General features: G+C 38.9%; 1 protein-coding gene across 6 annotated transcripts in view; it reads right to left on the bottom strand.

Annotated features, from left to right (window-relative positions):
• UBR2 (ubiquitin protein ligase E3 component n-recognin 2) overlaps positions 1–25,481 on the bottom strand; it is a 60,888-nt gene extending 35,407 nt beyond the window's left edge. For 3 of the 6 annotated variants that reach the window (XR_012622435.1, XM_074817989.1, XM_074817994.1), the window contains exons 1-11: positions 25,376–25,481; positions 19,871–20,130; positions 16,794–16,872; positions 15,140–15,253; positions 12,241–12,368; positions 11,092–11,230; positions 9,375–9,437; positions 8,030–8,150; positions 5,336–5,443; positions 2,612–2,700; positions 1,675–1,773 (exon numbers count right to left, since the gene is read on the bottom strand). Coding sequence is in view for 5 of the 6 variants with exons in the window: in XM_074817989.1 (XP_074674090.1) it covers positions 1,675–1,773; positions 2,612–2,700; positions 5,336–5,443; positions 8,030–8,150; positions 9,375–9,437; positions 11,092–11,230; positions 12,241–12,368; positions 15,140–15,253; positions 16,794–16,872; positions 19,871–20,130; positions 25,376–25,453 (1,278 nt within the window). In the remaining variant the exon portion in view is untranslated. Of the gene's footprint in view, positions 1–1,674; positions 1,774–1,847; positions 1,947–2,611; positions 2,701–5,335; positions 5,444–8,029; positions 8,151–9,374; positions 9,438–11,091; positions 11,231–12,240; positions 12,369–15,139; positions 15,254–16,793; positions 16,873–19,870; positions 20,131–25,375 lie in introns of all 6 variants that reach the window. The other 3 variants (XM_074817990.1, XM_074817993.1, XM_074817991.1) reach the window with 3 other exon arrangements.
• Positions 25,482–26,433: the final 952 nt, after the last annotated feature.

Raw genomic sequence — 26,433 nt, 5'->3', positions numbered from 1 at the left:
GAGGCACTAAGACGTTACTGCCATCTCCTACTTGTGAGCGCTTCCAGAACTCCCCGGTTTTGTTGGTTCTCCAAGGTAAATGGGTTGAGTCCTGCAGCTTTTGGATCTCACAAGGATTTTATTATGTGGCTGGTAGATTCAGGAAGATTGACCACTCTGATCTACTGCAACAACACTGTGGTCGTTGACTAGAGCTTCTGGGTTCTACAGCTGCTAATGATTACTCCAAAATACAGTTTCTAAAATGCTACTGTAGGTCATGGGGAGGGGGTATCTCATGGTTAACATTTTCCCCCCAAAAAATCACCACCAACACAACCACCCATCCTTCCCCAAACCAAAAATCCTGTTACTTGACAGCTCTTAAATTACTAAGATCAGTTTGAAAATTTTACATTGTTCAACTTATTCATTAAGAATGAATGGCTGTAAATATATAAAAATTAATTCTTAATTCACATGGTAGGAACTTATCATCATTACTGTCATGTCAGTCTATTCTACCCTTCTACAAAACAGACAAAACCAATTTGCTTTATTTTTTTTGCATGCTTTTGAAATAGAAAATACGTAGAAGGGACACTGCAATTATTCTCCTCTAGCAAAGTGTTTTAAATTCCTTTAAAAAAAAGTATTAATACACATATTCTGCCACCCCATCTGTCAAAGGAAGAAATAATACCATAATCATTTGAGTAATACTAGTTGGTTAAGTCTGAACATTCACAACATTCTTATTGACAGCATCAAAATTAAAAGACGTAACACAATATTGCCCTGAACCATGGAAACAAAATCCTGAGGTCCTGTTGAATTCCCATGAATAACATCTACCCCTAGGAAACTGAAAAACAACTTCGCTCAGTATCATAACTGCCATGATACTATTGAATTTTAGAGCTCAATCAAGCTGATTCAATTTGGAAGGATTCAGAAGCATTCATTTTTTAAACAATTCTGGCTATGGAAATCAGACACTCATTTCCAGTACAGCTCCAAAGTTTAATTTGTCTAGTACGTAATAAAAGCAAAGACAGACTTATTTGGAGACTGGGAAAAAAAAAAAAAAATGCTTCCCAAACAAGCATAAGCTGGTAAAAGACCAGCAGAGTTACTGAGCTGGAAGGAGTAACAGGGCCTGAAGCACTGTAACAAAAATTAAATGGAAACATGAACGAAGGCATCGTCTAAGCCTAGAAGTACCAAAGGAAGTAAGGAATATCATGAGACAATTCTTGCTTGCACATGTGATTGTAAAATTAACATAAAGTGGATCATTTGTAAAACTGCACCAGAATGGTATGCTCTGAAACTGTGATATGCAAACCATAAAGTTTATTTCTACAAACACTAACTGTGGCTCAGTAGGATGAGGAATTTAAATGTTGTGTGTGTGTGTCTAAATAAACATTTAAGTACCTTTCTAAAAAAAGTAAAAGAAAAATGGAAAAAGAAAAACCAAAAATACCCATCCCACTCTGGGAAGTCACACTCAAAGTTTGCAATGCTGATTGCTCTAAACCCACAGCAATGTATGTAAACAGTCTGACTGCTGTGCAGCAGCAGTGCACCGCATTTCCATAGTAACATTAAAGAAATCTGCAGTCTTGATTCAAGAACCTTGAGTGGCTTTTAACAAATAAAGATTTCCTTTTTTGGTCTTTTAGTACTTACAAGAGAAGGCACTGTGAATATCTGTATCGAGAGGTCAGCAATTGAGAACTCTCTGTCGTGGTCATCTTTCATAAAATCACTCTGCAATCGCTCATAGTTCTATTAAGAAGGAGGCAAAAAAAGGCAAGGAGTGCCAACTATCAGTTTTTAAAAGAAAGACAGGCACTACTCACCAGAGTAGGTACAGTGAAGAGTTGGACAGACAGAGCAGCCACCGATACTGCCCGTTCGTGATCATCCTCCATATAATCTCTCTGCAACTGCCGGTAATTCTAAACAACAAGGGGAAATTCACCTCTAATCCATACTGACCTGATGTTTTAATTTAAATGTCTGCTCTGGGAACTTTAATGCCATGATAAAGGGAAGAGTAGCTCTTACAGATTATTATATAGATATTTTGTACAGAGAACATGACAACTTAATCTGCTCACATGTGAGACCTACTCTCATTTTCACAACAAAGGCTAATATTTTATTTTCTACTCAAAAAAGTTATTTGTCTTCAGCACAGTGAGCAGAATTTTGCAGTGCTGATTTAGACCTTACAAATACTAGTTACTGCAGAAATACTAATCAGCATAACTGAATTTCAGCACTATTTCTGAGTAGTGCTGTTACAGCTTACACCTCAACAATGAGAAGCGATTAGCTCTTAAGTGATAGCCTACATAATTGACGGTGAAGACAAAAACATCTGAACTGCTTTAGTTCTGGGGAGCCTGGAAAGCCCATTTTCTTCCCAGGAGATGAGATGCCGTTATAACTAATATTTTGAAAACAGAAATAAGGTAGTCAGCATTTCATTTCAACTTTTCACTTTCAAAAAAAGAAAAAAATTCTGGGTAACAGTTTATTTGAAGCAATGTATGCTAGCTAAACTCTCTTTGCTAGACAATTTAAGCATTTACTGGCTCTTTGTAAGAAAAATACTTACTCTTGCAAAGCGGATAGCAAAAAGTTTCTTGTATTTCAAATCCATTAGGAGACTGCTCATGAATAACTGGTGGTACACATTTCTAGCTCCTGTTAAGAAAATGAAATATTGCATGTCACTATTTTCTGTCAACATATTATGGAAACATACAGAAAAGTAAATTTTTACAGAATGAGGTAAGTGTGCATTTCAGAGCAGAAGCTGCTTCAATTAAGTCTGTCAGGTGGTAGCAAACGACCAAGAAGAACACATAAAACAAAATTCAAGTGGCATTACTTACTACTCCTGTATAAGATAACACTGAGTTGTTGAATGGGAACATAAACCTTCAAATATAAGGCAAGTCAGGCAAACAATAATGGAACTCTATTCCTCTTCAGGGTAAACAGAGGATTTGGATGGCCCAGGGAAAAAAGAACACACTATTATAAGAAGTCCTGGGAACTGCAACAAATTTTGCTAGTTGTGAACAACTCTGCAAAAAAAAAATCAGCTTAGATCTCTCTGAATTTCTAGTCTGTCTGAGCAGCATCCCCGAAAACATCAATGTAAGCAAGAACTGACTGTATGTAGCTTGGAAACCCATGCACATATGTACCATTCCTTTCTGTAGGTCACTTTTAAGTCAAAAGTCATTACACTATTTCCTTAATGCAGAGTAACTACAGAATACATGAAAAAGAGAAATATTGATGTTGAAACAGAAATGCAAAAGTTACTCCTTGCTTACATGAAAGACATTATCCTAACAAAACACATAATAAAAATGTTATAATGGTCCACAAAAGCACTACCTTTCAGATCATGACATTTGTGGTTAAAAAAAAAAAACAACTGACTGCCAGGAATTCATTTACACAAGGTAAAGGTATTAGATAAACGAAATCTAAAAGAATCATTTTCTCCATACCACATCCACCTTCCACCTTATTTCTTATTTATTAATGCTCCAAGTGTTACTGTAAAAGCCGTTTTGGCTTACACAAGAAGTTCCCAAGACAGACCACAAAAAGATGTTACTACTCTCTAGGATTTCTGTACCTCCAAACTGAAGAACAACAAAAGTTACTAGGGGGAGGGTAGCAACCTTCAAAATACTATATTCATGTTTAAATAAAGATACTTAACATATATATAGCATCATTCCACTCGTGTTTAACATCTTTATTGATGATCTAGATGAGGGGATTGAGTGCACCCTCAGTAAATTTGCAGATGACACCAAGCTGGGTGGGAGTGTTGATCTGCTCGAGGGTAGGGAGGCTCTGCAGAGAGACCTGGACAGGCTGGAGCGATGGGCTAAGGCCAACTGGAGGAGCTTCAATAAGGCCAAATGCCGGGTGCTGCACTTCGGCCACAACAACCCCCAGCAGCGCTACAGGCTTGGGGAGGAGTGGCTGGAGAGCTGCCAGTCAGAGAGGGACCTGGGGGTGCTGACTGACAGCCGGATGAACACGAGCCAGCAGTGTGCCCAGGTGGCCAAGAAGGCCAATGACATCCTGGCTTGCATCAGAAATAGCGTGGCCAGCAGGGACAGGGAAGTGATCTTACCCCTGGTCTCGGCACTGGTGAGGCCGCACCTCGATTACTGTGTTCAGTTTTGGGCCCCTCACTACAAAAAGGACATTGAATGACTCGAGCGTGTCCAAAGAAGGGCAACGAAGCTGGTGAAGGGTCTGGAGCACAGGTCTGATGGGGAGCGGCTGAGGGAACTGGGGTTGTTTAGTCTGGAGAAGAGGAGGCTGAGGGGAGACCTCATCGCCCTCTACAACTACCTGAAAGGAGGTTGCAGAGAGCTGGGGATGAGTCTCTTTAACCAAGTAACAAGGATAGGACAAGAGGTAATGGCCTCAAGTTGTGCCAGGGAAGGTTTAGACTGGATATTAGGAAGCATTTCTTTACAGAACAGGTTGTTAGGTGTTGGAATGGGCTGCCCAGGGCAGTGGTGGAGTCCCCATCCCTGGAGGTGTTTAAAAGTTGGGTTGACATAGCGCTGAGGGATATGGTGTAGTTGGAAACTGCCAATGCTAGGTTAAAGGTTGGACTAGATTATCTTCAAGGTCTTTTCCAACCTAGATGACTCTGTGATTTCCTGCCTTCTCTTCGTGCTTCTCTTTCTTACACCTGGCCTTACTTGACCTTTCAGGATATGAAATCAGACACAGAATCCATGAAGGAAAAAAATTAACTACCTCCACTTCCTCAGAATTACAACTTTCTAGCCAATCCCATTATATCAATCAGGCTTTTAGAATTTTAATGGCTCTGAAATAACAGAACAGTAGTTTTCACTGAATGTTCTCAGAACACTTAATACCTCATGAACACAAACACAAGTCAAAGCAGAAAACCTCTACCCTATTCCTCAAAAAAAGTCATTTTGGTAGACATGATACAGATTCTGTAAAGCAAACAAACCTCAAATCACTAATGTTTACTCAGTTTCCTTTAACTATCACTGTCATTTGCATATTCAAATCAGCTTTAATTTCAGACTACATGGAAAAATTAGATCTAAAAATCAGTCCCATCTTCAAATGGTCTCCTCATGTTCTTGTCTTCAGTATATTTGGAGTGCCTCGTGAAGGGACAGACTATAACAAATCAGGCAATTGTATCTATAATACACCACAGTAAAGTGATCAAACATTACCAGATACGATAAAGGGAAAACTTTTATGCATAGCATTCTTTAGTATTTTCCAAAAGTTTGAGAAAACTCACCTTTCCACAGTTTAGAATCATACAACATCAGCTTATCCACAAGAGAAGAATTTTCACCATCTGGCCCCTCCTGTAAACCAACCTGACACAATATTCGACGAAGGCCATCTTAATGAAGATAAATGATATGAATTATTTTGACATACTGGAATTTTCATAAGACACAGTAGAAGCCATAGGGCCCTCTATTCCTTGAGAACTGAATACAACTGCCCATCTTTTGCCAATAGAAACACAAATATTTTATACCTTGCAAGTTTCACACTAACCTTATGGAACATTAGGAACCTTGTGAAAATTGCCAAACATAATGATTTATTTCAAAGTTACCAAATAAAAATATGCTTTCTTAACATGCTGCTGGCTTACTAATGTAAGAAATAATTACACAGCAGGCTAAATTTCTAGGTTATATTTCCCCTGTTTAGAGTCCTATCAAGGAGAATATAATTCATATATGAAACAAATCATACACTCATATATGAGGTTTTTGTTTACTTTTACTAGCTGCTATTATTTTAAAGCTTCTCTACATATTTTTTTCTAATGGAAAGCAGTAATAATTGTTACTATATGAACATGTAAGTTATATGCTTGCAGACAAGCCTGCATCTGCAACAGAACACAAACACAGACATGCTCATATTAACAATGCTCAACCTAGCCCTGCACTGCAGGTGATGCATATCCACTAACGCGACTATGACTTACACAGAGTAGCCCTTATTTCTGCACGTCGCTCAGCCAGCTCAGCTTCTTAGGTAGAGCTGGCAATGGCTTAGTGCCATGTATACCACACCATGTGCTGCACAGTGCAGTTCTATACAGTCTGTGAACCCCTACAGCAGTTTGGGGTTTTTTATTTGCCTTGCAGAGTTCGAATACAACTACTGTTATGAAGGGTAACAAATTAATGCAAACCACTGCATTGTTCAACAAATGGCAAACAGATGCTTATTCCTGAAGAACTGGCATTTGCTAGAAAAGATGTGGTAGTCAAGCTTGTGGCAAAGTTCCATAGTAAGGTTTTTCCCTTTAATCACTGACAAGAGTTTGACACCCATTTCACAGCAATCATTCAACATAACTTTGTGGCACAGCAGAAGACCCCTCCACCTGCCGATCACCGTTTGGTCAGGGACATTTAAGTGTAACCACCTAAGCAGTGCAATTCTATCACCCCGTGTTACAGATGAACTGTAACAGGCCGTTTAGGTGAGTTTGTTAAAAAGCTAAGGGAAACCAATTTTTTCTAAAGTGCATTTTACAAAACCAGACTCTAGAGTACACTGCAAGACTGCATCCCAAGGTGTGTAAGGCATTTCAAGTAGTTGAGCACATAGGTCACAGTCAAAACGTATGCATAATGCTTACCATCAAACATTATTTTTGCCCTTCTGAATCATAAAGGACACTGCATTTAATGAAGCGAACTCTGCAGAATTTCAGAAACACCACACACAAGCCATAAATTTAATGCTTTCATCTGTAATTTGATACTGCATTAACATATTCAAGTTACTTTTTTGCAACTGTTATTTATGCCTTGAAAATCAGTGACTGTGGCACCAGGCACCAATGACATGGCACAAAACTGGGTTTAAAGAAAATGAGAAAGACAATGCGTGCCTACACGTTACACTGAAGGGAAAATTTATCTCCAAAATTAAATATCTTCATGTCTCTCCTTTCTATTAACACCCATTATTTGCTAGCAGCACTGGCAAATAGTTGCACAAACTGCTATCATAACTTTTCAGAAGTTCGATTTACATACCTTTAAAAATTAACTTATACAAACATAAACTAATCTTTCAAAAAATATAACATGATAGAGAGATCCTATGGCTGAAATCTTGGCCAGTTTTTCAACTATCAGTCTATTAAAACACTCAATCTCTGAAGAAATCTTGTACCTACACAGAACATATATGCAATAATACAGCTGAGTGTGCTTTGCTAATAATCCTTACTAACATTTACAGACGCACAGAGCAAAGTGCATTGGGGCTGTATGTACATTTCTATCTATCAACAGTTCAATACATTTTCCTTTTATTTCCCCTCATACTCGACACCTTCACAACCTTATGATTCATCAGGACAAAGGAAGAACCACATCAAAACAAACACAGAGCCTTCCCATAAAAATGATACTGTGCATCTTGACTCCTTTGAAGAAACCTCTTTCTAAACATCTGATTAATACTTCGTTGGCTTCTATCCTAACCCAAAAACCTCCACACATCCTTGCGTTTTTTTTGTTGCTCTACTTAGCAAAATATCTGAAGCAATCACTTTCATCATCATTCATCAAATTACCTCTGTATAATTTTGTTTTATCTAATCAGACAGGTTATTTTCAGCTTACTGCATGCATTTAAAAAGAACTAGGGACTGAAAAATAGCTTGTTGGCATACAGTATCTGACAGCGATTCTCAGCTTCTGTTCAACAGCAGCTACACAGAAAACAGTATCCGAAAAGACTAAGTAAGACTGGTAGCACTTTCATATGGAAGTTAAAACTCAGAAGAGCACTCCAATAAGAGAAAACAGAATGACGTCTGACAAGTTATTAATAGCTTTGCCTTATATATTACCTATCTGAAATAAGGAGACAAAATTGCTTCAGGAATTCAACTTGCCTCACAAATATTCTGTAACTTATCTCAAAAAAGTTCAAGTTTGCCCACCTGAATATCCAATAACACTGCCAAGCCAAGTTAGAAGCTTCAGACCAAAGCTCTGATGGGCAACAATAGATGAATGCATAACTTGTACTTTCAATGGCTTTGTCTGACGACTGGTATTTCTCTTAAAAAGAAAAGGGAAAAGGAGGTAACGCATATTTAAGTGATGACTAGCACATATTTCTGCACAGAAACACAACATTCCTATGATTAATTGAAATAATTTATATTATCAGTACGTATTCTAGCTACTAACACCTACATAGGAAGAAACAAAACCAACAAAGTCTGAATTTTGTTTACCCTACTAATATTTGAAGGACCTTATTATGCAATATCAACATGTTTAGGCCATTTGCCACTCTTGGCCTCTTATCAATGTACAAGCTGATTTGCTGCATTTTACTGATAAGCAGTCCCACACACAACCTAAGACACCCATGAACGTTTCTTCCTCACAATATGACATGCAGGTCACAGAGCAGCCCACCAAGGAAAGAAACTGATTGTTCACGGACTATTTTCAAAAATAAAAATTAAATACACACAGAGTTAAAACAAGACAGAAAGTACTTCCCCTCATCTCTGTTAGAAACCTTAAGTTAGACATTACACATAAAAGCCATTTGTTCTTTGACTGCATAGGTGGCAAGCTAAAAATATTGCACAACTTTATCTTTAAAGACATGTTCATGTTTTCAAAATACCTTAAATAGTTTAAGGCCAGTAACCGTACCTGTGGTATTTGTTTTTCAGTTGTATCAGTATTATTCATGAACTATTTATTTCATGTGATTAAGTACTGCATTGCAGCAGATAAAGAAAAATTAAATAGAAAATATTATTCCCATGTTCTTACATGGAAGAACCTTGTAATATACAGATATTATGAATATACATACACATATGCACACACACAAAATGAAAGTGTATTTGTAGTTTCACACTTGGATTCAATCAGTAAGAATTTCCACAGCTGTGGCTGTGAAAGACACAAACAACTCCATACTGCAAGAAAAACTGAAATAGCTTAACTTCACTGATCTGGACTGACACACAATTCTAAAAGATTACATTTGAAGTTCCTAATCGAACTCTGTTTTATGAAGGGAAATGTTGTCTAGGAACCTCTTTTTAGGAAATTCTTTTGGGTGCAGGGTAGACCATAGTAGAAGAAACAAAAACTGTGCATAAACCTGTATTTTGATACCTCTATGATGAGTATTGTAAATAGTACCTCCAACATTTTATATTATCAAAATATAGTCATTACAGTAACAGTATCACAAAACTGTGTAGCAAAGCCTCTTTTTACTTAAGATGAAGCAAATAAGTAGATATTACTTACCACTATTACTGATTTTGCTTGATCGCAGTACTGAAAGTCTCCATATCGAACAGACCTACGTCCCTTTAAATTTGTAAAGAAGTAACATCACCACTAGCTTCTAAACAAGAAGTTCAAATGCTGCGTTTTACAGTAGTATAAGAGATATAGTAAGTTTCAGATGCATGTTAACCACTCTTTTATGCCATTTTCATTTTTAAGTACTGTATATAGTTACATATTTGGATTTCCAAAATGCACCCTGTACTTTTTAAAATAAAATATCATATATGTAGTTACCTGTTGTAATAAATAATCTGTGTACAATATTGTTTTTAAGATGTAACCATTACACTTTTTATTTAGAAAACTGAAAACTTACCTTTAGTATTAATGCATCAATCATTAATTTTGGTAGAATTTAAATATATTTCAGGCATTTCAATGCCTTTTAAAAAATAGATATTAAACCTAATTGGTCTTCTAAAACATTCAATTAAAGCACTTGGTTTATTTCAAAACTGGAAGGTTTCCAGTCTTTCTATTCTGTCAATATATGCACTAAAATAGATAGCCAATTCAATTTAGTGTATTATAGACAGAATAGCTTACTGAGATTTTAGATCTAGTCTGATGCCTAATCATTGTTTCAGGCACAACCTTCTCATTTCTTTTACATACATATACACATGCACATATGCATTCATGTATGTATTTATAAGTAGGACAGGGATCAACAGTAGGGAAAAATCTCCAAAGTGTGTCCTACAACACACAGCACATACTCAAATCAGCACATTTAAGGGATCAGACAGGAATCTTTTGGTTACTGATATCACAAAAATAGAGTAGGGATAATACAAAACCAAAATCCAGTTCAGTGGTAAGTAATATAAAGTGGTTATATTTCCTTTTCCACTGCCCTTCCTGAAGTACTTTAACAACCCAAAATGACACTCTCATTGCCGTTTCGGAAGAGACTTTCTACCCACATCACTCTCCAAAAAAAGGCATGAGCCAACAAAACAATATAAAAGGACACTCATTTTCACAGCAACTGTTTACAGGCTCATGGCACAAATAACAAGAAAGTGCCCCTTCCTTAAAAAAATGCACACTTTTTAAAAAAAAAGCCAGAATACAAACACAGATGACAGTGCTTCTCAGACTGACATATTAGTTAAAATTATATTCAGCATGTAGTGATTCTGAAGTCATTGTTCTTTCTAAACGTTGTATGAAATGCTTTATTGCTTCCTGCCATTATCAACTGACAATTACAAAAAAGAATATTAAATTAAGAAAAAACACAAATAGTTCCATGAGCACTGCAACAGAAGTGGTCAATTATGGATTTTATCCCTCACAGCTGACTGGTATTACCCTGAGAAGCACTTCCCATGCTTGGAGCACATATAGGGGCTTTTTCAAATGTCAACTCCCTGGTGTACAGTAAGGGATGAGCTAAAGGTACTGCCTGTCCTTGACAGGGGAGTGAGAGACACCCTGCTATCTACATGCACAAGACTTACTGGAATACAGTTATACTGAACCATATATTCAATATTAGGTCTGTTTTGGACTGGCCAACAAGTTAAGACATTTCAGGGTGACCTGACACACAGGGCTCAAGCACATTAACCACACTCTTTGGGAAAACAAACCAAAGTAAATGTAGTCATAGTAAATAAACATTAGGGTAAATATAATTAAAAGCTCTAGCAATTAATTTACTTACATCTCTATCTACTGTTGTTGCAAAACCAATAGCTTCCTTCTGTGTGCAGTTGACAGCCTTCTGAAGAGTATAAATAACTTGTTCATAGGTATGGACTTCATCATTAAACAGCATGCAGTAGTAAGTGTCACTCTTCTCACTTCAAAGCAAAGATTGAATTTATGTAATTCAGAATAATGTAACTTAAAAAAAAAAAATCAACTTCTAATTTAACAAGGTTTTCCACCAAGAAGACAAGCCTGGGCTTCCTTTGCTATACATCAACATATCTCAACGATTTATTTGGAAAGGACTGACCACCCCTAACTTCTATAGGAATGTGCATCTTTCCTGCAGAACTAAGTCCAAAATGAGCAAAATCTTAAGACAATACTTAGTCTGAGTAGTATTTTTGAACATCTGTTGATTATGAATTGATAAGTTTCCTACTAAGGAAAACACATTTCCTTCCAGTGCAGCTGTGCTCAATAGATTCCCATAGCTTCTTAGAGGTTTCACCCATCTTGGCATTATTTTGACACACCTGTTTCCCCAATATTGCATATAGGTCTATTAGACAACAAAAACTTGGCAGTCTCTTAAAAAGCCCAAACTCCACAATCTTCAAAATCACAACTTACTAAGCTTACACAGAGTCAGTGCAATCTTTAGATTCCCATCATTTATTTACACAGCATTTTTACCCACACAACACAACGATGATACAAGATGTCACAAATGAATCCATGATAACTATGATGCTACAGCACACTTAAACATTCTGTAATGCTTCAAAATTTGTAGTAAGTGGCAAAAGTATTTTGTACTTTTGGTGATCCATCAGAACTTCAGCAACTTTAACAATAAGAAATTAACCTGCCACTTTTTTTAGGGTATTGTGTTTTACTAATACCTTCGATTTCTTAATATTGAAAAGGAAGTTTCACAAACACATAGTTTATCATCGCTATGGAGAGAAATGGACTGTATAATCACAAAAGTAAAAAATATGAGAAAAACAAATCTATGAAAATTATTTTAGCCCATTGTCCTCAAAATGTTGCTGACAATTTCAGGAAAGGCAGAAAAGATACTTAAAATCAGAATTTGCATTTTCCGTTCTAAATATCTGCAAGCCTTGAAAAGGCAGAAGAAAAACACCATACTTACATCATTTCTAGGCCAGGCAATTCATTTTCCTTTTCCCATGTTAATATATCTACCGCATATTTAAATGTGATGGCAAAAATATTATAAGCTCTTACTACCATATCTTCTGGTAAGTGCACAAGAGGATCCTGGAAAATAAATATAAATAGCAATCGAGAAATTAAATTATATTCAAAGCAGAAATTGTCAAATTTGCACCTCTTCGTCAAAGATGATGTAAGCATCTTTAATGATGTCTTTCTTTAAATGACTTTACATTTGAAAGGAATAGAGTCAATAATCATCCTGTTTTCTTTTTCCAGTTCTTCACTGACAATCACCAAGCAGTAATCTAACCTGTTAACTTGCCTCTGATCATCCACTTGAATTTTCACACACTTCTCCATTTTCACTTTCATTGTTCCCACTTCTGCACACCTTCTAAGATAGTTCTTCTTCAGAACTTTTAACCTCAGCTGTATTAAAAACTGCTTTTCCTGTGATGCCTTCAAAAACGTAATTTGAAATGACTATCTTTTGTTCCATTTACCAATATTAGTAGACTGCAGAATACAAACAACTTACGCATTTCTTGCCTTGTTTTATATGTAGCATGCATTTAGAGGCAAAAGTCTTATTCATCCAAGTTTATACAATATCCAGCGCACTGGAATAAAGATTTATGATGCACGTCTCTTATATGCTGCGGTATATAAATAATTAAAGGCTTAATTTTAACTAAGTATTTCATAACGATCTGCCCACATCTCAGACTTGTTCACAGACAGCTGTTCCCCTTTTGTATGTGGGCCATGCACCCACTTGTGCCCATTCTGCACTCTCCAGGGTGCCCTGCATTTGAAATCTGCAGCAGCTCGTTCTCCCTTCTCTGCCAGAACAGAATGGCTGCTGCTGCACGTTGGGGAACTGAAATGAGTAGGGGGAGTAAGAGGAATGTTGCCTCAGTCTGCAAAGCCAAAAGGACTACTTTTTGGAGCAGCAAATGTGAACCACTGCTAACTCTGAATAAGGTAGTATAGGTACCACTGCCATTTCCTTCCAATAATCCATTTCAAGGGATTTGTGTGTGAATAGAAAACATTAAAAACCTCTTCTCTGAAAGGATTTTTCTACTATTTCAAATTTTTGATGTTCAGAACAACTAGTCCCTCTTCTACAAAGCTGGAAAGGGAACACTGCATGACCTGCAGGTCACCTGAACATATACTATGCATTGGGTCACTGACTCGATCATTTGAGATTTTGAAGTATGTGTAATTGTTAGCCAATTAAAATATTTAACAGCAGCCCAATTTCTGGTTTAGGATTACCTAATACCAAATTCTGTGTTTTACTACCGTTTATGTTGTATAAAAAAGGCCACAACAATCCTTTCAGAATTTAAGTCTGCATTATCTCCAGAAGGTCCTTTACAGTCAGCAATTCACCTGTACTAGTAAAGTTTATCCATCCCCCTCTCCAAGATTCATTGGGAATATTTGGAAGCTTTACAGGAATGTTAATAACTGCCATTTCTCTTTTTTTGCTTCATTTAAAACTTATCTAGGTTATGGAGAACTTTCAATCACCAAAAGCAAAGACAAACCTTAAGAAGCAGCACTGTCTCCATTCCCAGCACTTTCAACAAAGACATGCACCTGGCCAAGGCACAAAACAGGCTCCAACAATGCCCAACAAATTATCCTTCATCTACCTTGAACACAACATTGCATAACGTAAGAGATCGCAACCCTCATCACTCACAGTGAAGAAACACAAAGCCTGCGGAGAACCCTAATTTTTCTGTCAGTCACACTCACTGTTTTGAGTATCTTTGGACAGAAGTAGCAGACCACCGAAGAAGACTTTAGAACAAGAGTTTTCTAAGGCTGCCAACTAATGTAAACTGGCATGTAGATCAAGTGCTGAGTCCATGCAGCACTGCTATCACTGCAAATACAGTTATAGTTGCTTCACTTAAACCATCAGATCAGCAAAATTTCTACAAATCTTTGCCTTACATTTTCCCTTCAAAAAAACCTCACAGAAATTATATTACCTAAGAACAGACACGAGTGGCTACACCAGAAGCCCAACTAGCCATTTTCATTCCTGAGATGTAATAACAGATACTAAGGGAAGAGTATAAGGACAGGACAGAATGTTCCTCTGGTCTCCAGTAACTTAAGACACTATTACTTCCCACACCAAAGATGATATCTGCAATTTTAAATGGCCATTGATCAATTCTTCCCTCCACAAACATGTTACATGTCCTTTTGAACATATAGAAATTTTTAACAACAATGGTGTTTTGTAACAGTAAGTCTAACAGCTTGAATTCATACTGCAAGAAGTAGCACATCTTTTTGCATTTAATATGTCCAAGTTGTTATGCTATCAGAAATGGTGAAGATTGTTCTCTATTTACCTTTTCCATACCAAACAAGCTTTTATAGATCTCTCTCTTATATCTCCATTATGGCTTTCCTGTAACAGCGAGTTATTTTGATTTTAAAAACCTGTGCACTTTACTTTGCTAAGAATCAGAACATATGTTGCACAGACAGCTTAATTTGGCTTCTTATGCACATGATTACAAACAGATTTTTTTTCACATGGCAGACTCCCTTCACCTTTCAGAATAAGACAGAAAAACAAAGAAACAGAACTAAAGCAGTAGAGGTGACCAAGAACATGAAGCCTCCAAGTAGAAAATGTCATTCTAAATAACTCCTTAAGTTAGACAAGACATCAACTTTGTCTAACACAGTGTGGTTCAAATATTACTAATAAGTTTCCTCCCATCTCTCACATGTGGTATACAAGACTAAAAATAACCTCATATGAATGATTTATATATAGATGCACATATATATACAGTTAATGTTTTGAAACACGATGCCTCAACTGTTATTACCTCTTCTTCTGCAGTCTCTGAAGTGTTAAGTTCATGCTTTTGACAGTAAGGACCTTCTTTCCAAGCTTCTGTATCACCACAGTCACAGAAACCCCCTCCACCTGATGTTGTCATCTAAAATTATTTAAAAGCAAAACAGTTCATGTGAATATGCATATACATACACGCACATTAAAAAAGAGTAGTCTTAGCTAAACTACAAAAGTACGATCACAACACCTGATAGCTTTAGCCAGTACCCTGTTAAAATAGCAAAGTGAAACCACATCTGCTTCTATGACAGCTGAAAGCTTAGCTACTTCATCAGTCTGCCTACGACAAAAGAAAAAAAAAAACAGACACACCACAAAATTTCCAACACCCCCATCCTGCCCCACCTGTGGTGGGTTTTTCCTGGTTTTCAATTTTTCTGAATCTATTACTTGCAATGCCCATCTGTACTATCTCAGATTCTCACACTTTTTTAATGTAAAAAAAGGTAAATTGTTTCATACAGCACTAGTACACAGTGAGTAAAAGATGTGCTGTTTACAGTAGAAGTTTACAAAACGTAAATTGTTCACATAAGTCTTAGTAAGCACAAAGTATCTGAAAACTGTAATGATGTATTTACACTGTTTTAATAAAATTTATTTTAAAGCTAAGACCACCTCAAATTCATAAATGTAATAATACTCTCTTAGATTCACAACTATTAACTGATTCATAGCAGAATTCTTCCACCTATATTGGGCATACAGGTACATTCTGTACATACAGGTACATGCTACAGTATCAACAAAATTAGATGGACATTTGAAATAACATTTGCTTACACTTCTGGATGTCACCTAGACTTGTCAATTCGCTAAGCTTGCAAACTAAAAACCTACATACAAGAAGTATGCTGATATCAGCAAATTGGGCTGACTTTCTTGGGGCAAGTTGCTGCATTTGTTCAGGTTTTTTTCTTAAATCCTAGTGCTCAGTGTAACCATCCAGTGATCGGATTTACATTAACAGCAGTGCAGTATTGTCAAAAACAGATTTACAGAAAGGTTGCACCAGTAGTTTTCACTTCGCTTCTTATTTAAAAACACATACCAAGGCCTTCTTGGTTTTATTTGTAGGTTGCTTTTTTTTAAAAAAACTAATCTGTACTACTAATAGTACTATATTAGTAAAAAAATCCAGCATCTACACTTTTAATTTTCTATTTTAACTTTATGTTTAAAAACAAACAAAACCCCTGCTATTGTACAGAATTTGATAACAATTCAGATGTTTAAAGGAAATAAGTTTTAAATAAAAGTGGTTTCATAAAGTTTTTTCAATACATTTTAAAAACAGTCAAACATCAACATCAAAGCAAGTCAGAAACAACTCTAATGCTGTAAAATACACTAAAGGCACATGTTAAAAATAACATACATTTGTAAGCGTAACTGTCGTGCATAAAATCTAATTGCTTGATACTTTAAAATGCTGATTTTCAGAATTTACACTCAGATGAAAACACTCAAGTTCTTGTAAGATTATTGCAGACATAACTCCAAACTTTGTGTTCATCCAACATTCCTAAGTTATGTATACATTCTCGAACTTTAAACACGGAGTTTCATACACATACAAAATTATTAACGACTACATCATATATTCCAGCAGTATTACTAACCCTGTATCGGTGCTCTCTATGAATACTTCCAAGAAAGCACTCCATGCATAACACACAAGTTGGGTCAACTGCACAGTCTCTGAAAACAGCAGTAACAACAACAAAAAAAAAGCAGCATTAAACAAATGTTTTTGCCTTTAATTACACATTTTACAACAGGTAATTTTCAAATATCAGCAATATGAACCTCCTGACTAATGTATATATTATTCTGAAAGAGGCAAGGGATGACTTCCAAGGAGAGGGAAAAAAATGAAGGAGAAAAAAAAACCTGTTTTCATAACAGAAGAGACTTTAAAACGTTGTCTGGGTAGCATGTATATTTGGGCAATATAGCCATTGCATTCAAGAGGTGAGACAAGTTTACACACAAGTAAACAGATGAATTACAGAACACAGTACAGACAGGTGAACAGCATAAATCCAAGCGAGTTCTCTCAAGTATAGAGTACAAGCATTAACAATCTCCTGCAATCAGAAAAGACATTTTTTGACGGAACACTGAAAAGAAAGATAACACACAACACATTAGATCAAACCTCTGCTTCAAAGTTTAGCCCTACAAGAACGCAGTTTCCTCAGCCAGAAGATCAGAGACCATAATAAGGTCCTGTCTACAAGCACTGCTATATTAGATAGAAGCAGTATTTCTAGCAAAAGGGGCTAAACAAATGAATGAGACAATTATGCATTATATTTAACTGTCTGCCTGAGAAACAGTGAAAATACATGAACCTATGTAATGCAACTGACTTCAAGGCACCTCAAGATTAAGGGAGTCACATTTTGCAATGGAAAAACTACCAAGAGAATTCATGTCTTATGATCACTATTATTAAAACAAGAATTCAGAGAAACAACTTTCTTCAAAAGAAAACACCAGAGATCCTATGAAAAGTTATTATCAAGAGTTGTGTTAATTGCATTTCACCAAATAAATTAAACCAGGTAAGCACTGAAAGATAATCAGGCAACCATGACTTACTATGCATAAAGTACCATTTTCACATTTGTTTACTCCAGAGGAGCCACAAAAGGTGAAAATGTCAAAGCAAAATTATATGAAGCTCTTCTGTTTTAGAATAATTTATGTTCATGCATTTTTTTTTTAATTTAAAAAAATGAAAAACATTTATTGCAACAATATGCCTACAAGATTGGGTAGATCAGTTCTACAATATTGGGCATTGATTCTTCAGAACCCTGAACTTATGGCAATATACTTACAAACGCGGTACCATTTGCTCGAGTAATTTCTCGAACAAATAAGGGTGCTTATATCTAAAGCAGAGGCAGACCTGTAAGCTTCACAACTGGACAGAAAAGCCACTGCTTTTAATGTATTTCATGGACTCAGAAACAATTCTTTTCTGTATCCCACAAAAGTTTAATTTAAATCTTGTTATTCTTCACTACCAACTATTAGTCAAAGAAAATTATTAACATATAACAAGGAACATTAACAGTTTTAGGTCTATGTCAGTAGTTAATCAAAAGAAGACTCCATCTTGATAGCAGCAACAGCAAAAATATTCTGTATTCACTGCTGACCCTGACTTATCAGAAGATTTGACAAGATGGCCTACCAAGACATCCTTTCTAGCCTGAATGACATTATGATTATATTACTGTATTTAAATCATTTATTTACTGAAACAAAGACCCTGAGTATGAACAGTCCCTTCATACATTCTCTAAATTCTACACCAATGGATTGCATTATTCTATGTTTTCATCATACCTGACAGTATTCTCAAGGATATACTTTATATATTGAATTCTGAGTCTTGAAAAAACAAGTGTTTAGAAGAAATTAACAGAACTCCCACAGCTTTCATTAGTCCATATGAAGAGTATTTGACCATTAACATATTACTTCTAGGCTGCAATGCAATTTGACTTGAATTACAACACTAGTTCTAAGGTTTGGATTTTTAGTTCTTTGGGACCAGATTTCATGAAAAGGGACTAAAGAAACTGTGGAAACTCTTTTTATAGCCTCTGATAGTCTACAGCCTCCCTACCCAGATGTCTCACCTTTTTCCCAAGTGTGAAGGAAGAGACTAAGAACACTGGAGAGGAAATGGAGCTTTCTTAGTGGTTGAAAGTATCTGAAGTACCCACAGTTTAATCTCATCCATCTCAAGATAAGAGGTCTCAAAACATTTCCAAAACTACCTATTCTGATTGCTGAAATAGAAGAGGCTGCTTGCTGAGTTAAGCATCTCAAGTCCACCCTGGATCAGAACTTCAGTGAATAAGGCCAATAAGCTATCATGTTTCTAGAAAAGGAGAGCACTAAAGAGTAAAATTCTTCTACAGTCATTCTCTCTTCGTAAATGAAGGGATGGAAACTCAGAAAAATAAACCCTCAAAATAAGATTGATATTCCCTCCCACTGTCACCCCACCAAGCGTTCAAGTGTCCAAGAGAGTGATAGAAACCATAAACAAGAAGAATGTGTGACAGAGAGGGTACAAACTAAACTCAAACTACAGACAGTCCAGGAAAGAGAAGATAAAATAATGAATATACAGCTAGTAACACACTGGCTTAAAACTGAAGATTTTTAAAATATCTGTAATTGGTTAGTAACTTTCTGTCCTCTTTCAAGTAAAATGGTATTTTTAGAGCTAGAAATAGAGGTAGGGAAGGACCAAGTAGCTGGTACACCTCTTTTCGTATCCAAGATTAGGTTAACAGATCATGGAAAGAGGTCTAAAATACAGGATCAACACTGAGAGCTGATATTAAAAACCTGAATTACACACATATACACCTCCCCACTTACTTCTGATTAATGCCCTTAAATCACACTGACAGTTCACCCCAACCACTTCCTTAATCTTGCATTTCTTTTGTACAGAAAACACTCTACATTATATGAATTAATATATTTCCATTTATAAATCTGTAGTGCGTTAATTTTCTCCTGGCCCCACCTGTCACAAAACACCACAAGATTACTTTAAAAATACATTTGGGGTATTAGCTTTTCATAGGACAGTATACTCTTATCAAAAAATGTTCCATGACTTCACAAATTATAAATACTTTACAATGCTAAGTTGAACTACCTGCAAGAGTACGTAGGCTCTCCCACTTTAAAAACACGGCCACAGAGATGGGAAGGTTTGTTTGCTTGCTCAAGTTTTGGAAAGCCAAATGCAGGATCTTCGCCACAAAGATACCATTCCATTGGTCCCAGCAAAACGTGTTGTGCCAGCAGGTCTTCTCTTTGTGGGGCAGGGTTAGGACCCCTGCAGTAAATTTTTGGTACATAATAGGCCAGATGCTGGTATACTTCTTTCTGAAGGTCATTTGCTTGCAGCCATTTCTTTTAAATTAAAAGGAAGGAGAACACAAATTGTTAATAAAAAAACCAAACATAATTCTACTCACCAAGTTGACTTTTTTATTTCTAACTCAAAAATCTAAAATGGCATTGCAAAACTAGAAAGCTCTGCTTCCTTCTAAGTGTTAAATCGAGATGATCACAGAAGACAGACATTAGGAAAGGAATAATTTTGACACAAAATTATTTTCAAAACCACAAGATTTAAGAGAAAAATTCTTAAAAATTTTCCTCCAGAATGCATGACCAGTAAAACACCCTAACATTAGCAGTGATTTCTAGGATGAGGCCTAGACTATGCTGGTTGCATTTTTTGGAGTGCAGACTGATGCTGCCAGCTGGGGACACAGAGGAGCAGCGGAAGCTTGGAGTTGGCAAGGAACAGGCAAAGACAAAAAGTACAAGGAGAATGGCAAAAACTGCATTAGGTAACAGTCCCTCCCTCAATTAATTTCAACAAATTACCTATGAAAATGAGGGGGTTTTGGTCTCTCCTACGACCAAAACAACTTATCTGAATTACTATTTCAAGTGTGATGTTATATCTATGAATTATTTTATTGAGTTTTCATGGCAAGGTTTTGGGGGGGCTACAGGGGTGGCTTCTGTGAGAAGCTACTAGAAGCTTCCCCCATGTCCAACAGAGCCAATGTCAGCCAGCTCCAAGACGGACCTGCCGCAATTGCAGCCAGAGAGAGGAGTGAGGATATGTGAGAGAAAAAAACTCTGCAGACCCCAAGGTCAGTGAAGAAGAAGGGGGAGAAGGTGCTCCAGGTGCTGGAGCAGAGATTCCCCTGCAGCCCGTGGTGGGGCAGGCTGTGCCCCTGCAGCCATGGAGGTTAACAGGGGAGCCGATCTTCACCTGCAGCCCAGGGAGGACCCCACGCCGAAGCAGGTGGATGTGCCCGAAGGAGGCTGTGGCCCTGTGGGAAGCCCACACTGGAGCAGGCTCCTGGCAGGAGCTGTGAAGAGGAACCCACATGGAGCAGGTTTGCTGGCAGAACTTGTGACCCCGTGGGGGATCCATGCTGGAGCAGTCTGTTCCTGAAGGACTGCACCCAGTGGGAGGGACCCATGCTGGAGCAGTTCATGAAGAACTGCAGCCCGTGGGAAGGACTCATGTTGGAGAAATTCGTGGAGGACTGTCTCCTGTGGGAGGGGCCACCTGCTGGAGCAGGTGAAGAGTGTGAGGAGTCCTTCCCCTGAGGAGGGAGCAGCAGAGACAACGGGTGATGAACTGACCACAACCCCCATTCCTCATCCCCCTGTGCTGCTCGGGTGGAGATAGAGAAATTGGGAGTGAAGTTGAGCCTGGGAAGAAGGGAGGGATGGGGGGAAGGTGTGTTAAGATTTGGTTTTATTTCTCATTATCCTACTGTGATTTGATTGGTAATAGATTAAACTGATTTCGCCAAGCTGAGTCTGCTTTGGCCATGACAGTACTTGCTGAATGATCTCTCCTTGCTCTCATCTCAACCCATGAACCTTTTTATACATTTTCTCTCCCCTGTCCAGCTGAGGAGGGGGAGTGATAGAACAGCTTTGGTGGGCACCTTTGGTGTCCAGCCAGGGTCAACCCACCACAATTCTTAGTCAATCAATTGTAAAAGACAATATTAACAGAGTTTTTAAAAGCCATCGAACTACTGTACCTGCTATAAGCCACTGAAAAACTCACAGCTCTTTCTAGGCTTTTTTTCCCCTTGTATACACACACAGAGTAAAAAAAACCCTCTGGGACATTTGTTTTATTTCTGCCTTGTGGATTACAATTGCATAAACGTTTAAACCGTAAATTAAGCTGCAAGTTTTTTTATAATAAGCAAATCTGAGCGAGCACATGCCTCAAGTGTGCACTGATTAAATCCTGTGTTACATAAGCAGCCTTAGCATGCCATTTCTCATCGTAAATATGACAACCAGATACCCCCTGGCAACTTCAGAAAAATAATTCAGAATCAACCTAAAACATGAAAACCAAAGAATTAATTATACCAAAATAAATGGGTTTGGTAATCAAATATTACAGCTTGATTTACTCTGAATAATTTATGACTTACTCTAAAGACCTTATGTTTGAGACAACACAGTTGTAGCAAGTTCTTCAGGATACAGACCTAACAGAGTCAGTTGATCATTTGTGCCACTTAAGAATGGCTGCATTTTTCTCTTTTTTTAAAAATATATTGTAGTATTTTCATTTACTATATTATGCTTTCTAAATGAGAACTTCATATTAAAAAACCTTATTTGTCAGTACAGCTCTTAGGAGAATAATATGCTTTCCTCACTTCTCTTTCCTGAAGTTTGACTTCTTAAAATCATAATCAATCTACTAAATCTTTCTGTATTGACCTAGCTTTGATGGTCAAAGCACTGATTTTTTCCAAGGAAGTCCATGGGAAAAGGTTGCCAAAAAGCCATATCCAACAATCTTGAAGTTTACAGATAATCTCACCATTCCCACCAGGATTCAGAGAATACCACACAAAAATTAAAAAAGTAAAGTTTTCTTTACTAAGAATTTGATCTGGGGTTTTTTTCCTAGCTCATTAACCTTTTCCTCTCCTATCATCATTTGTGCCAAGTATCTACTACCACCAGGAACTGACCCAATCACAGTGAAACTTAGTCTCTTCCATGACTTCCACTTATAATTCTTATTTTCTAGCCCACGTATTAGTTATTATGCCTGTATTTTTCTCAGCAAAATACTTTTAATTTCAGCCTTTTAATCAGCAGTACATTACTAATTTCTATCTAGAAAATAGACAGTGCATATTAGCTACACTACAGGCTCAGACAAATCCCTAGCCAGAGAAAATTCTTGTTCCTCGGGTAAACAGCTTTCCCGTCCCAAAAATTCTGGGAGTAGTTGCCTGAGAGTTGGGTGTGGCAACACTGAGCGTCATCACACCTAAGCCTCTTTGTGGAGCAAGTTCTATACACGTAACTGTACATACAGTTTTGCAAATCAGATCCCGGCTAAGAGTATCAGAAGAAAGTACAAGCTACTAGGACAAGGAAACAGATGTCACCGCAAGAGCTACCAGGAAGGCAACTCAAAATACTGTTGTGCCTGTAAAATTGTTACTAGGAATATATACATATGCATAAATAAGTTGCACTGTTTTTCTAAATAGCTACCTGGGAAGCACTGAGCTCCAGCAAAACTACTCGAAACTTCAGAATTTGTTATTTAACAAAACTATTTTGTATTTAGGCAAATTTTCAATTAGTGGTTATCTTCTAACCTGAAGCCTCATGTAAGAAAAGCTAGTGTTCTACTCTCCCAAGAGAGGTTTTAATAAAAAGGGAAGCGTATTCCTCTTCACTTCCTCCCCCACAACCTTACTCTCCTGCATCAAATTCTGACTGCCCTGGAAAAAGAAACCCACACACACAAAAAGCATTGATCAAATAACATCTGATGTACATAAACACCTAATGGTCCATCAGGGTTTCTATTAAATCCACATCCAAGTTAGACATACCATGAGAACAAAACATGTAATACAAATAAGCCATAAAACAACTCCATTTACTGTTTCAAAATCTAAAAGGTGTAATTTATATTTTTCTTAGCTATAATAAGAAATATTTGCAATGTAGGCTCATGTTCTGTTACAGACAATTTATTTTTTTTATCGTTCTTTGTAAGTTTACTGTTAAGCTGTTGCAATGAGAAACTGAAGATTAAAGTGCTACAACTATTGCTTTGTGCTGGCATTTGTTTTGCCAATACTGGGCTATCAGCAAAGGCGGGAGAAAAACAACGCTAAAACCCAAGTATACTGTTTATATATACAAACAGGCAGTGCCAGCACCATGTAGTTGCTAACACATTGTAGCTTTGAGAGTGATAGATCTCAGAATTGTGTGCTGGTGATGGCGGAGAATAAAAATGAGAAAAAAATGACTAAATTTAAACTGGCACTTGTACCTATAGCGAATTCCCAAATGTGTTCTACTTGATGCACGTCTGCCTTGGGTTTACCTACAGTGTGACCCGAAAAAACTGTCTGCTACTCACACGGACAAGGTAGTTTCAGCTCAGTTTGGGCTACTTTATAAAGCATTTGATGGAATTACTGTGTTTTCTGCTGAGGGAAGACTAATCCTGAAGCTAAACTAGCTAGGATATAGCTAACTATGCACATTTGTCCATCTAATCATACCTTTGTCTGCACTGTAGATATACCAGCATAATCTGAGGATAATCTGAATCATAACATTGCCTTTGATTTTCTTTTGGAAAGCAGCCAATGTAATTCTCATTGAAAAGCACACAGACAGCTCTTCAAGGTCTTATCCTGCATGAGCAGTCCCAAAATTTTAACATGTATATCCAGCTCTTCAAATGTACACCTATGCCAGAAACAAAAGTTTCTCTAAAAACTTTACCTTCAAGACTTCACTTGTCTTCCCTTTCAACTACTCTTCATAAAAGCAGGGAAAACATATAAACGAAAGCAGATGATTTCAAATATTACATGATTTTACTAGTATTTTCTCTACAAGCGTCCCTTTCTAATCGTCCTAAGCTTAACTAGTGCAAGCTTTTTGCCAGAACTGCATCTTAAATACTGGGAGGGAAGAATCCTGCCATGAAACTTCAACACTACAAAGCGTATTTGGGGTCAGACATCCACCTAAATTAATAGGGGGAGGGGGATCCTCCTCACGCCGAGGCACGACTGTCGGCAGAGAGATGTGAAAAGGCAGCAAACTGGGTCGGAGAACTAAACTTCTCAGCCGCTCGGAAGCAGGAGGTGAAGGAGCGAGATGTGGAAAAGTGGCCCCACTCCCACCGCCGGCGTGCGCGCCCACCGAGCCCCACGAGCGGTGGGGGAATCGCGGCCGCCCTCGGCCGGGGCTGACGGCGTCGAGGCGGCTTGCTAGGGAGCCACCTGCGCCAGCCAGAACAACAGGAAAAGCTGGCTGCTCGCTGCCTCCCGTCTCGGCTACCGCAGCAGCGAGGCTGGCGACAACAGCGGGCTGAGGCCAGACGGAGGCGCCGCCGCCAGCCAGGGCTGCCCTCAGCACCAGCCCGGCAGCGACACCCCCCCACGCACAGCCCGCTCGCCCCCCACCCCCGGGCACGGCCTCACCCCGGCCCTCACGGCCCCACCGCCGGGCGAGCAGGCCGGCGCCGGCCTCGCCAGTCCCCCGCTCCTTCCCCGCTTCAAGCACTTCTCGCCCTTCCGCCCCGGGCCCGCCGCCTCACCACGGCGATCTCCTCAGCAGGGCACTCCAGCAGGCTCTTGTCAATGGCCTGCACCTCCACCTCCAAGTCCGCCGCCATCTTCTTTCCCCCCGCCCCCCCCTCCCCCGGCCCGCACCGCCGCCGCCAAGGCAGGGACACCCGGAACCGGGCCCGGCCGGCCGCCCTGCCCGGGGAACCCACTTCCGCCCCGCCCCCGCCTGGCACGTCACCGGCCGCGGCGCCTCTCGCGCGGGGCATGCTGGGAGCTGTAGTCTTTCCCCGCCGCCTCCCCCCCTTCCCCCCGTCTCCTAGGAGACGGTGCCCATTGCCCGGGGCCGTGGAGCGGGACCCTGCGAGGGCCCAGCCCAGCGCCGGGGAGGGCCGGCGGCTCGGCACCCCGCGCCACGGGCCGCCTTGACGCGGTCGTTCGCCCTTCTCATCTCCTTCAACGAGGAGCGGTGCCCGGGAAGCGGGGGCATATTCGGTCTCACTGGCAAAGCTGGGTGGCCCCCACGGCTGAAGACCGCTCGGCCTCACGGGCCCGGCTGCCCGTGGGCGAGGGGTCGGCGAGGGCGACCCGGGGGTCACCCCGCGTGGGTGAAAAGGAAAAAAAACCCAACAGTAAATTACACGAATCTGGCAACTACGGCTTTAAGATGAACGTTACTAAATTGCAGAAGCTATAAATCCTGTTGCTCAGCCCTCCTCCTCCCCTGGCTCCCACCGGGGTCACACACCACCAGAGCTGTGGCGTCGCAGCTCAGCCTTGCTCAGTCAGGTAGAGCTCCAGCTTTGCAACTTAAAAATAAGTCACCACCACCAAAACCAGCAAACAATCATCCTCCATAACTCTCTTTCATTTGAGTTAATACAGGTGCTGCTTCTTACAAGGTCTTTCCGAAAACCTGTTGAACCACTGTCGTACCCACGGGCTTGTCTGCATGTCAGCGCTGCGCCACTGTAATTATGGCCGGGCCGAAACACCCAGCAGATGTGTCTTAACAGTGTGTGCGGCCACACGGCACCCGAGCGGCTGCGCCAGCCGTGCTGAGGGCTTCACACCACACCTTCCTTTGCTT

The sequence above is a fragment of the Strix aluco genome, chromosome 3 (genome assembly GCF_031877795.1).
Source record: "Strix aluco isolate bStrAlu1 chromosome 3, bStrAlu1.hap1, whole genome shotgun sequence".
Classification (NCBI taxonomy): Eukaryota; Metazoa; Chordata; class Aves; order Strigiformes; family Strigidae; genus Strix; species Strix aluco.
The sequence above is the reverse complement of the archived record's forward strand: the minus strand, read 5'-3'. Positions and strand labels throughout refer to the sequence as shown.